Source organism: Larus michahellis, chromosome 9 (assembly GCF_964199755.1).
Source record: "Larus michahellis chromosome 9, bLarMic1.1, whole genome shotgun sequence".
Taxonomy (NCBI): Eukaryota; Metazoa; Chordata; class Aves; order Charadriiformes; family Laridae; genus Larus; species Larus michahellis.
Genome location: NC_133904.1, coordinates 2742731 through 2755641, shown reverse-complemented (window position 1 = coordinate 2755641; position 12911 = coordinate 2742731). Strand labels below are relative to the sequence as shown.

At 40.0% G+C, this 12911-nt stretch overlaps 1 protein-coding gene across 1 annotated transcript in view; it reads left to right on the top strand.

Moving 5' to 3' along the window:
* MAP2K1 (mitogen-activated protein kinase kinase 1) overlaps nt 1-12911 on the top strand; it is a 39732-nt gene that overhangs the window by 24713 nt on the left and 2108 nt on the right. Inside the window, exons 6-9 of the mRNA XM_074600067.1 lie at nt 6588-6712; nt 9613-9820; nt 10320-10384; nt 12086-12147. Coding sequence (XP_074456168.1) covers nt 6588-6712; nt 9613-9820; nt 10320-10384; nt 12086-12147 — 460 coding nt within the window. The remainder of the gene's footprint in view (nt 1-6587; nt 6713-9612; nt 9821-10319; nt 10385-12085; nt 12148-12911) is intronic.

Genomic DNA, 12911 nt, shown 5'->3' with positions numbered 1-12911 from the left:
TCATTGAAATGTGTGATGTCTGATAAAGTGGGAGCTAAAATAACATTTTGGAAGTTGAGCATAACTAGTGCTAGCAGCTAAAAGTCAGAACAATGTTTCCATCTCTTGACGTATGGAGCCAAACTTGCTGACTTCTGCCTTTGGTCCTCTCCACCAATCTGTCTGTCCTACAGGTTGCCCTTTGTGCATTATCTGTAGACTCTCATATCTAAGTTGGACCTCATAGAATCATAGGCTGGTTTGGGTTGGAAGAGACCTTAAAGATCATCTAGTTCCAACCCCCCTGCCCTGGGCAGGGACACCTCCCACCAGCCCAGGTTGCTCCAAGCCCCGTCCAACCTGGCCTTGAACCCCTCCAGGGATGGGGCAGCCACAGCTTCTCTGGGCAACCTGGGCCAGGGGCTCAACACCCTCACAGCCAAGAATTTCTTGCTGATATCCAATTTAATCTACCCTCCTTCAGTTTAAAACCATTACCCCTCAGCCTATCACTAAGCTGGTACACTAGCCTGAGCTGTTACAGCTTATCACAGAATAGTAGGGGTTGGAAGGGACCTTTGGAAATCACCTAGTCCACCACCACACCCCCTCCTGCCAAAGCAGGGTCACACAGAGCAGGTTGCACAGGATCGCGTCCAGGCGGGTTTTGAATATCTTTAGAGAAGGAGACTTCACAACCTCTCTGGGCAGCCTGTTCCAGGGCTCTGGCACCCTCAAAGTAAAGAAATTTTTCCATGTGTTCAGGTGGAACTTCTGTGTTACAGTTTGTGCCTGTTGTCCCTTGTCCCTTATCTTAGTTGAGGAGGGCCCTAGTTCAGTTTCCATGTCAGATTTATGAGGAAGATGCTGTTCTGCAGTGTGATGCTTTCTTCTGGAGCTTGACCAGTGCCCAGGTGCATGCTGCCTGTACTGTTGTGTGGTACTCTGAGATTAGTGAGGGACTGGCAAGTGGAAAAAATGTGATACGTGAAAAGTACGTAGAATGAAATGGTTTCAGTAGGGTTTATTGTTGTTAGAACATGCTTCAATAATGCATGTCTGAATGTTAAATGAGGCTTCAAAATTCAAGAATACCTTTGTAAATGTATTAACTTCCCTGCTATTTGATAATATTGGGTGCTTGGCCTTTTTGTAATTTAAAAACAAAAAAAGCTTCTTACAGCATCATTTTACTGTCTGTCTTAGGCTTTTAAAATGTATTACATATTAAGAAATCTTGCAATCATATGGCCCTGGGTTAAGGGTTCTACCTAGTGAAGCCAAAATGGAGCCAGGTCTGTAGTATAAGAATGTCAGTATGTTATACTGGGAAAGCTCTTCTACCGCACGTGAAGCTTTTTCCTCATTTCTTGAGTCCCAGCTGAAATAAATAGCATGTTTCTCCTGATATAACTGTATCAGCATTACTTTGGTGACACAGCTATAATAATTGGAGGTTTTTGTGGTTTACTTTCTCTAGCCCCTATAGTTTGCCCTCAGTGATTATCTAGCACTGCACTGACGCAGTGTGACCAACATCTGACATGTACTGCTTGTTCTCACTCATCCTGTCCCTGGAGAAAAATGTGTGCAATTGCTGGGCTTGGTTTGGTGAGGTTTTTTGGTGTTGTGTTGGGAGTGGGGGGACTTAAAAAAAATAAATAAAAAAATGAATAAACGTCCTCGTTAAACATGAGTACATAGCAATGTCAGGCAAAAAAAAATTGTTCTTAAAGAGAGCAAGGCTTGTGATAACTCATTTTCAGGGAGGAATTTATTCCATTACTGCGTTTTGTTACTTGTGTGTGACACTGCAATATCAGCAACAGTTTGTAATATTGACCTGGCCATTGAGATTACCAGGAAAAGTAGAAGTACAATGCTATAAACCCTCTTCTAACAGTAAGATGTCAGATGTGAGCTTATATGTTTTATTTAGAAAAGGAGCTATTTCATGTCAAAATAGCTGTATTGCCTACCCAGCAGAAAAACACACCATTCTCAGTATTTTTGTTTGTTGCGGATTTTTTGTTTGGTGGTTTGGATTTTTTGATGCAATGTAAGGCTACAAAATAAGACTTGGGGCAGGGGGGGAGAGGAATGTGTGTATGGGATCCCCCCTTTAAAACTTTCAGGCATCCAGCTTGTGTTTTAACTTCTTGATGGGTCTGACCCATTAATGTAGACTTTATAAATTGAGTGCTCATGTCAGTGTTTTTGTTGCACCGTGCATAAATCTGGGGAAGAAAAATCAGTTTAAATCAAGTTGTCAGGAGCTTCAGGTAATTCTTTGTCTGGCTTTTAGTGTTCTAATGAACTGTTCAATAGACTTACGTGCATACAGAACAGTTTAGGACGACCTATTTTTCTTGGGCTATGCAACCTCATCAAAAGACTATTTTTGAGATAAGAGATTGAATACTGCCTTTGAGTAGAGAGTGGTGAAGGTCTGTATGTTGGTGTAGTTGATGGCATTTGAGGATGGTCAGTGCAGCTAGGACTTCAGCATTGTTGTGGGTCAGTAAAACCAAGGACTTTGCATCACCATAGGGGAAAAAATCACAGGATGTCTTGCAGGGTAAAGATTATGAAAGATGTTAATTTTTCCGTAATGATCAGCAGAAGCCAGCGCGCAGCATTCTGAATGCTGACCTGAAAGAAAAGGACAAAAATATAGTCAGTAAAACTTGTCAGTGATGCACTTGCTTGGATTGGTCATGAAGTAGGACTGCAAAAACCCAAATGGAATATGGTGGCTGCTCAACATGAGGTTCAGCTTAAACTGCTTCCACACACAAGATCTCTCCTGGACTAACTGTGAGCTCTGGCGAAAAGTATTCGCTTGTCATTACAGACAGCTCAAGGAAAAAGTCATTAGGGCTTATTAAGGAAGGAATGGAAAATACAGTCTTTTTATAGACTGTTAGCTCATCTGGACTGCCATGCTTTGTTTTGGTCTTCTCTGAAAAGGCATGATAGAAACTGGAAAGTCAAACTGGTGGGATACAAAGCAGGCACAGAAAAGAAAGGGGTAAGGAGTGTGGCTATGGTAGATGTTTTCATTATTATTTCCTATTCTGTTAAAGATATCTGTAACAGGGAATGTTACAGAAAATGCTACTTCTACAGTCCTGTTTACCTTTGTGGTTAATCCCAGGAGGCACTAAATGACAAGGAAAGAAATGTCCTGTAACTAATTAGAAAGTATATTGCTGCAGGTTATGAAGACACACAAACTTTTTTTTTTGCTGTGTTTTGTCTCTGGATGACTAAAAATCCTATAAGTTAATCAGAACATAATTTTACTTGTTTTTGAGCACAGTCTGGAGTGTAATTCTCTCCGGAAAGTCTCTTCTTGCATAGAAAGTGCTTTGTAAGATTTCTGAACTCCAGTTGCAGCCCAGCTGGGCAGGAGGTACCGCAATTTCAGTGGTCTCTTCTAGTGTGTTAGCTTCGAAATTATTCTCCTGAGATCCTGCTTTGGGAAATTGAGATTGATTGGAAGATACCAATAATGTGCTGCAGGACAAGTATGTTCTCCAGTGTCTGCCTACTTGGTAACTTCTGTACAAAAGAAATTCTTGCCTGATGGAGTTAGGATAATGTCGGGGGCCACCTTTCTTGCAGAATTAACTAGGTTTGTGCCTGTGGGGGAGAGCGGGGCTTGGGCAGAGGAGGCATATCTCTTACAGAGACTGCAAGACGCCCTATAAATTTTGGAAACTTCTTTTCTTTGTATTAACTAGCTCCCTCCTCAGTGTCATGTATCCGTCCCTCTGGACTGTCTTCTCTAGAATTGCAGAGCTCTGTTTCTGGATTGTCTGGGGTGATACATGAAATGTCCTTTCATTTTCTTTAAAGCTTAAGTACTTTACTTACGTAGCGTACTTGGACTTCCTTTCTAGATTTATCAGCTTCTTGCAAGTTACTGCATGTATTTTGAAGGATGCTTTGGCATTCCTGTTCCCTTTGGCAACACAAATCTGTGGTTTCCAGAGAAACTGCTTAAGTGCTCAGACACGCTGGAGTTAAAATAGCATAGCGCGCTACATTCAGAGGGATGGAAAGACAGCAGCATTCCAAACCTCACACTGTGATCACACTGGGCACCTTGCAAGGAAAGTGAAAATGCTAAGGGGAAGGCAAGGTTCATATAAAACTCCAGTGAGGAGTCCTGATTTGCTGTGCTATTGTAAGGCAGTTACAGTGTGGTACTATCAGCCACAGAAACACTGAAGGCAAAAGGTTAAGTCTTCAAAAGACCAGGTGGATTCTAGAGCATGTAAGACGCTCATAAAGGGGATGTCACATGGTTCACTGACAATGAAATGGTAATGTTGTTTTTTTGCCATTTAATTATGAACATGAAATATTAATGAGCTTTAGAGATAAGCAAGGATTTATGTCTTTGTTCTGAATTGAACTAGTAGATGGGCATAGATAAGCAGTACAAATCTAAAGGCCATATCTATAACTTGTTCAGGCTCTGCAGTGCTTCCAGCGTATTTTGCAAACATTGGTTTTTCCACCTTGCTTTTACACAGAACTTTAGGTGAAGGTTCCTGTGCAGCTGGGAATCTCTAATCTTCTCTAATCTCTGCTGCCTGCTTCACTGCACCAACATCTGCTTGGTTTGGCTATTTATTTGTTTTTTCCGATGGAATTCTAAACTGGTAGGTCAAGCTGGACTAGGTTCTTCCTTTTCATTGTAAAGTGTACTTACGGTGAGTGGTCAAAACTTGCACAAAGGAGGTAGAAATTGCAGAAGGTTCAGAAGGCCTCTAAAATCTCTTTACTGAAGCCCTGCCCCGAGTTAACCAGTGTGTAATATTTTTCCTGTCTGGTAAACAGCTCCACAAACTGCCCAGTACCTCTGCTCCTCTTACAGGAGGAAAACCTATTGAGGAGAGCAATGTTTATAACTCAGTTACTTTCCTAGGGATGGGGAATTAAAAGTAGTACACGCAAAATACATGTCCATATTCTTTCACCTCCATAAGGAGGGAGACTGTACCTGGCAAAAGCAGCTGGGATTTTCTTGGCAGTAGGAAGAAGCTGTACGCGGGCATGGCTTCATCTGTGTTAAGACTAGGGAGTACTTTTGTGTTAGATCACTCTGTGGATTTTTGACAGGCTGATGCTTGCTCCAAGTAAAGTGGACAAGCCGTAGGCTCGCTGTCCTGTAGCTGAGCCTAGAACTTGGGTATATACAAATCATCACAAAACAGTTTCCAGTGTGCCTGGGCAGTTTCAGTTACCTAGAAAGATGACGTCAGGAACCAGAAAACATAGCCACAATTTCCAAAAGTAGATAACTTTATTCAAGCTTTGTTATGTTCTTTAAAAGGGGGCTGGAGGGAGAAACAGCTAAATCACAGTTTTGTCTTAATTTCCAATCTCCATGGATCTTGGTCAGTGAGGCATAACCTGCATGGAGATCTTTTTTTCCAGTGATGAGGAGTCACATTAGTATCATCTTTCCAGTGACATCCCATTGACATCACAAAGGTCAGTTCCTCAGTCACTGAAATGAAAGCTACCTGGAATATATTTGTGTTTAAAAGTGAAAAGCAAATGAAAATACGCTACAGACTATAGACTTCTGGATTTGCTGTTGAATAGTAGAGTCTAAAGTGAAATTCTGATAGGCTGAGCTGGTCTCTTTCTTCAAAACAAATTTATAGTACCCTTTTTTCTGTACGCATTACTCGGCAGATGTGAGCTGTTGATTACTTATCTCGATAATGCATTAGTAATGACTAGCTAAGCAGCAAGGTATATTAAAAAAACTTCTTACAGCTGTAAAAGAAGTACTAAACAATTGTTCTCTGTACCTTTGCATTCACAAATAGCTGTTATTAGTTGCTTAGCTACCAGTGACCCTTATTAAGTTTCCATTTAGAAAAAGTGATGAATTCAAAATCATGAGGTGGTTCTATCACAGGAAAACAATCTCAAAGTATTTTAAATGCAGCATTTCAGTAATAGGATAATTATTTTTTCAGAGCTTTAAAAAAAAAAAGGAGACAACAACAAACAAAAACAAGACCACCCAGACCAGCAAGAACAAACTCCAAGAACTGTTTTGCTATAGGATGATTTTTGATTTTTGCTTATGTACATATAAAGGCCAAGTTAGGGATGACGGTGTGGCTGCTGTAGTTCATTGACCTTTCTAAAATTAATATGTGGGGCCTCTTTATGGACTATTTCTAGGCAAAAGAGCATCATTAAAGAGGAGTTATGCTGACATACACTTTCAGATTTATCTCAAATATTAGTCATTGCAAGGAGGGTGGAGATGCCCAAACTTAATATTTGAAAGACAAGAAACAGGGTGAAATTGTAACAAAGCTAACAGCCTTTTTGTATTAGTTGTAACTTAAAAAATTTCTCTTCGTTTATCTGTATTTAAATCAAAAGCCTGTAAAATGGCACTGAGTAGGGAACTGAATCTCTTCTATGAGTATTCCCAGAGAAGGGATAGAATTGTGTCGTAGTTAGAAGGGAAACAAAGGGAGTCACATGGTAACTCTCACCTTTCATGTTACTTTCATTGTCAAATTTCCCATTTATCTATTATAAATCATCCATTCATTTTTTTCCAGATGTTAAACCATCTAACATTTTGGTAAACTCTAGAGGTGAAATCAAGCTTTGTGATTTTGGTGTCAGTGGACAACTGATAGACTCTATGGCAAACTCGTTTGTTGGCACACGCTCCTACATGTCTGTAAGTACAGATTTTATAGCTTTGAGTTTACTATACGTTATAGTAGAGTTATCACAAGTCCAGTAATCCAACAAGAAACCAACTATTGCCGTTACTACTGCTGTTCATAGTTCAGTGCTTCCTGCGTTCCAGGAATATCCCAGTATTGTATGAGATTGGGGGTGGGGGAAAAAAACTGTTGCAAGAAAAGCCAACCAACTTGGAATGTTTTATAAGAGATGCAAAAGATTACAGAAGAGATGCAATTGCATCTATGTTGCAGAATCCAACTGGTTAATGCATTTGGGTTTTGTATACGCATGTCTCCAAAAAAGCCCAGTATTTATAGTTTGCCTTCCTTATTAAGTGTGGTTCTCTTTCCACGCCAGCATTTTGCTGTGGTCACTTCTAGGCAAGCTGCTGCCTTGCTAGTGACCCTGCTGTGACTGCTCCCGCAACCCAGCGCGGCTGCAGCAACAGGAGAAAGCATGGGAGTGGTTGGTGCGGACAAGGCCATGACAGCTAATCTGAGACTGTTTACATATTCCTGTGTATGAGGAATACCTTGAAACTTGCCCTTCAGATAAACTCTTTGCATTATGTGAAAGGCACAGTTAATGGAAATAACAGGTCTCTTATTCTAATGTGCTCGCCTTGTTCAACATACAGCCAGTTAACTCATACAATTGGAGCGCTCAGAGATTCTGTTGTAGGATTGAAACTGTGTGGGCTTAAATTTAAAGGAAAAAAGCATAATAATGCTGCGTCTGCTCAGCATGGGACCTGCATTTCAACATCAAAGGCAGTATTCTCTTTTTTTTGTCATTTAATATTGGTAACATACTTGAAATAAAACTGTGACTTATGTTCCCACATACGTTTAGGGGCTGTTGCTAATTAGCAAAAAAAAATTGTCAGCTCCATCTCTTCTGGGCCCTTGACATACTACTGGCTTGTCCTTTTTCTCCTAGTAGAAGGAATGAGACCAAAGTGCTGTCTGCCTTCAGTTTTCTTCAGTCTGTTGTTGATACAGGCTGAGATTTGGCTTTGCTCTCTGTCATCATGTCACAGACCAAGCCATGATGGTGATTTCATCTATTCTTTTTGATACTGTCTGAAGGACCCTTTCTTGCAGTATCTCCCGTAGCATACTTTTTCAAATAATAGCTATAGAATTGTGACATGCCAAACAATGTCTGTTCTACCAAATGAAGGTGTGTATAGTCAACAATGCTTAACTTGAACATATTTTCTAGATTTTAGTTACTTTTGTATAACTAGTACAGTGTGTTTCCTGCTTTTTCTCATCCACTCACTCCTTCCTTTACACTTATATTTTATGATAATTTTTTTGTGTATCTTTGTTTTGGGACATTTTTATCCATTGTCCAGCAATTGTGTAGTTTATCCAGATGGCTTTGGGACTAGCTGAGGTGGGACACCAGAGAAAGCACAAATATAATCTCAGTAAATGTTACAAAACTAATTGAAGAAAACTATCACGCATTATGGGAGAGGGAATACGCTTTACGGTAATACTGCATTCTCACGTTCTGTGAGAATAAGTTTCAAATGATACATATTTGTTTCCAAAATATGCATATAGTCAGGCAAGAATCTGCACTGTTTTGGTAAAATAGAGCTTGATTTTTAAAAAGAGAACAGAAAAGTAAAGTGAACGTTTTCTTGGAGAAGTCGTAGTAAAAATGGATCCAAGGATGATGTACATCAGTGTATTAAAAATTGCAGTAACCATATTCAGCACTCAACATAGTACTGATAAAGCAAGTGCAAAAACTAAGTAAAAGGAGTTGATTAAGAAATAATCGTATGTTTTAGTTCTTTAGGCACAAACAGAAGATGGGTACGCTGCTCAAAACTGAGGATCTTTGGAGCAATGTGACTGGAATATCCAGATATGGCTTTAATCATGATTCAACTGACAAAAAAAATGCCATACCTAAATGGTGTTTGAGTCTCCTAAAGACAATATAAAATGAATTTTTAGCTGAGTCTCTTACCTGCATACATTTTTTTTAATACTTATATTAGCATGTGCATATAATCTGTCCAGAACTTGTGTTTGTCCCTTTCCAGTTTGTTGTTGTTTTTTTTCCTGAGAAAAATTTAAGCCTATTGCATTTTTGTTTGTCAGGCCATAATGTGTGAGTGGTTAAGCTGGCAGAGCACATGTTTGTCTTCCTATCTTGTAGGTAGTTATCAATCACTGTACCTCCAGGAAAGGTCTGTGGCCTGCATTATACATTATCATTCGATTTGCGTGTTATGTTTTATTATCATTTCAGTGGATTATACAGCTCAACAGTTTATGTAGAAATTATTTGAATATGGATCTAGAGCTGCAGTATGCATGTATATACAAGTCCTTGCTAAATGCATTTCTGCTGTAGGGAGCTATCAGAATGGGATCAGCTGAGAAGTGTCACAAACCACAAGGCTATCGCTAGAGCACCAGGTTGCATTTGGACCCATATAGAATCCATAAAGTTAATTCCCCTCTCCTTCCCAAAGCAGAAAAGCAAGAGCAGCTTCTCAGGGAAACCAGGTGAATCTTCAGTTGCCAATATTAGTTTTGCTTTCTTGCTCTTTAATTATCCCATCATCATTAATAGTTGCAACATTTAGATACTATGCTAAAGAAATAAAATAGCAACATAATAGCATCATTTTTTTAGAAGTCTCCAAGTTTTATTTGCAGTGGTGGTATGCAATGTTTGTGAAACTTCTGGAACTCCAGATGAGATATTTAAAGAAAAAGATCAATAAGTCACTCACTGGAAGATGTCATACTAATAAGTTGCGGTTTCATTCTTCATTTTATCCAGGCTATTGCAGAATGCAATTTTTTTTCTTTCTTGTTACAATACTGTCTTCCCCCCCCACTTATTTTTTTTTGGCAGCCGGAAAGACTACAGGGAACTCATTATTCGGTGCAATCGGATATATGGAGTATGGGGTTGTCGCTGGTAGAAATGGCTATTGGCAGATACCCGATTCCTCCTCCTGACTCTAAGGAGCTTGAATTAATGTTTGGCTGCCCAGTAGAGGGAGATTCTCCAGTCACCGAGACCTCACCCAGGCAAAGAACACCTGGTCGACCAGTGAGCTGTAAGTTACTATCATCTTTTTCTGGTACCCTTCTCTGTCAGCTTAAAGGTCTTCCTTACCTGATACTGATCTGCATAGTGTGGCTTTAAACTTTAAAAAAATCAGGATTGTATTGGGCACCTGGCTCTGTCTCGCTGTGAGGAAGTATCTGAGTTTGAGAATCAAGGACCAGAGATGCTTTTGTTGGTAACTGAGCTGTTCATGAGCACCATTAAGATCCCATTCTGTTGAATTGGTTCATATCTCTAAGATGTGATGCTGATCAAAGTACAGTAGGAAGATTCCCAGTGAAGTTCATGGTTTGGGTCAGACCTGAAAACTATGTCTTCTTGCATGAAAGTATTACCCTGTTGCTGTTCCACTTTTTTCCTGTAAGTCTACTGGGTGCCAGCAAGTCCACCATGTAAGAACAGAGTACGTGACTGTCAGCTTCTTAAAATACCTCCACCATGGGAGGAGAGTAACACTGTATTTTTCCACTTCTACAATTTCATCTTAGCCTATGGACCGGACAGCAGACCCCCAATGGCAATCTTTGAACTTCTCGATTACATCGTCAATGAGGTAATCAGTTATTTGCACTTGTACTAATACAATTGTAAGCTTTTAAAGCATTCCAGAATTTGAGGGGGTGTGGGGTTACAGTTAGGGTAAGTCATATCTTTCATCTTTTATTGCTGCAGTATGAGAGACATCCTTGTTATGTGTGTTGGCTTGATTTTTAAATTATTCCCGGGAGAATTTTAGTTCATTTCTTTGCATTCTTTAAGTAGGCTTATGGGTTTTCCAGCCTGGATCGTGCAACCTGTTAGGATGGTTAATAGCAAACAGTACAATCAAGCATATACAAAACTGGGCTTTTTCTTCTAGTCTTACAAACAACCTAATTTATAATACTGTATCTTTCAAATAGCTAAGCTACAAGGCTGGTTAATAGGGATTGGTATTTTACAATTGATAATCTGTTTCCAGTATTTTCACAAGTGCTGCTGAAACTCACGAGTCCACTGCTTGTGTCCTTCAAAAAAAAAACCCAACCAAAACAAAACCAAAAAGCATGCTGATGCTAGTTGTCATTTGTAGCAGCTGGATAATGTAATTGTTCCAGGTGAATGAACTGTGAAAAAGTGTCTGACGCTTAAAAAGCACAGTTGGTGTCTGGGTCCCTGCAAAGACCAGCATTGCATACGCTACTGTACACGTACTGATAAATTGCTTCTGTTCCTCCTCTGCACGCACAATTCTCCTCTTGCATTACAAACCTATTTTGGCTTATTATATAACACTCCAACATGACAGCACTAACTCTTGGAATAGAGTTAGCGTTGGATTACTTAAGATACTGTGGTCCTGCTCTTAGAGCATCCCTGAGGAGAACAGTTTAAGCTCAAGAGCTGCAGTAGTTGAGAATTTGGCAAGATTATCTTCTGCCGCCTCTGCTGTAGCACAGGCAGTCTTCAGCGTGAGCTGCTACATCCAGCAGTCTGTACGCCCGTGGGTAACTCGGTGCATGCCATGTCTCAGCTCTGTACATACAAGTAACCCAAGTGTAAGTGCTTGCAGGATCCATGGTGTAAGAATGAGAACTTAACTGTGATCCCGTAGCAAATGTCATGGAAAACAAGACGATATTATGCAAGTTTACATAGCTCCCCTTCTTTCTTTATCAGAATTCTTTTTGAATTCAGAACCTGAACAAACTCATTCCCTGGGACAAAATATTTAGATCAAAAAGATTATAGAGCTAATGATGTGCAGGGCATCTTCCCTTCCCCAAACTGGAGATTAGTAGTAAGGAGAATAACATAATGCTAATTACTGCCAGCTGCTCTGAGCCTTCTTTAATGGCAGCTTAAGGCTGTGTTAACCACATTCAGGTCTGTGTATAGAGAGGAAATAAAAACACCCAACACACCCAACAAAAAAACACCATAGAAACTGTCTTGGGTCTGATTAATTACTGAAACACCTAAAATCTGGCAGCTGTGAGTAATAACCAAAATTAGTCAGTAATAAACTCAGCATCTTTGCTTTTATCAATCATATGACAGCATGTCCTTAGTTCATACGCGTGGAAGCTGAAGTCTGCCCAACATTTGTTTCAGAGTTCAGCTTTGAAGGAAGGCCTGGGTAGTGCTTGGCATTTACAGCTTTACCAACATATAGGACATAAAATTGGTAGCTCCCTGAGTAGGTTGTGCATCATCATGTATTAGTTATGCTGAATGACTGCTGATTTTTTTTTTTCTTTTTTTCTCCTCCCAGCCACCTCCAAAACTGCCCAATGGTGTTTTTGGTTCTGAATTTCAAGATTTTGTTAACAAATGGTGAGTTGCAAAGAGGCACACTTGGGATCAACCCTGCTGTCTCACTGTATCAAAACTTGGCAGTCAGAGTCCTTACTCATAGGTCCTGGCAAATGTGGAGTAATTTCAATTAGTGTAATCCTCTTCCTCCCAACTGTTAATGTGCTTAAAGCTCACTTTACAGGCACCAGCTTGACAGCATATGCCTCCAAAGAGACCCCCAAAGCTGAGAGAGATTCCTCTCTGTAAAATACAGTCTCTGCTTCTGTGTGCAGCTTGGATTAGTACTTCCTCAGCATTGAAGACACAATAGTCCTTATGGATTCTGATCATACAACATGCTTCTAAAGGAAGATCCTTACTTTTATGGGTAACCTCCACAGCATTCTGCAGTGCCTGTTCCATAGGATACACCAGTCTTGCAGGCTCCAGATGCTTTTTTCTTTCCCAGTGCTTCGCTGAACCAGTATCAATCACAGCAGTCATTCTCCCATCTATTTACTTTTCCAATAGCACTTCAGTAATACCTGCACTGAACCGGTATATTAAGTGCTAAGGGAGGCAGTTTGAAAAGTTAGTTTATTTATTAAAAGCTACATGTATATGTTTACTGTTTCCAAAAGGAAGAACAGTAATGTGATAGCTGTACTTGATGCTGAGCTTGAACAGACTTGGGTAAAAGAAACTTGAGGTGTTGAGTTTTCATTTAAATGGGAATTTAATCTCTCCAGCTTTGTTATAGACCCTCACTCCTGCCCCCACTGAACAGTGATACTCGGGATTTC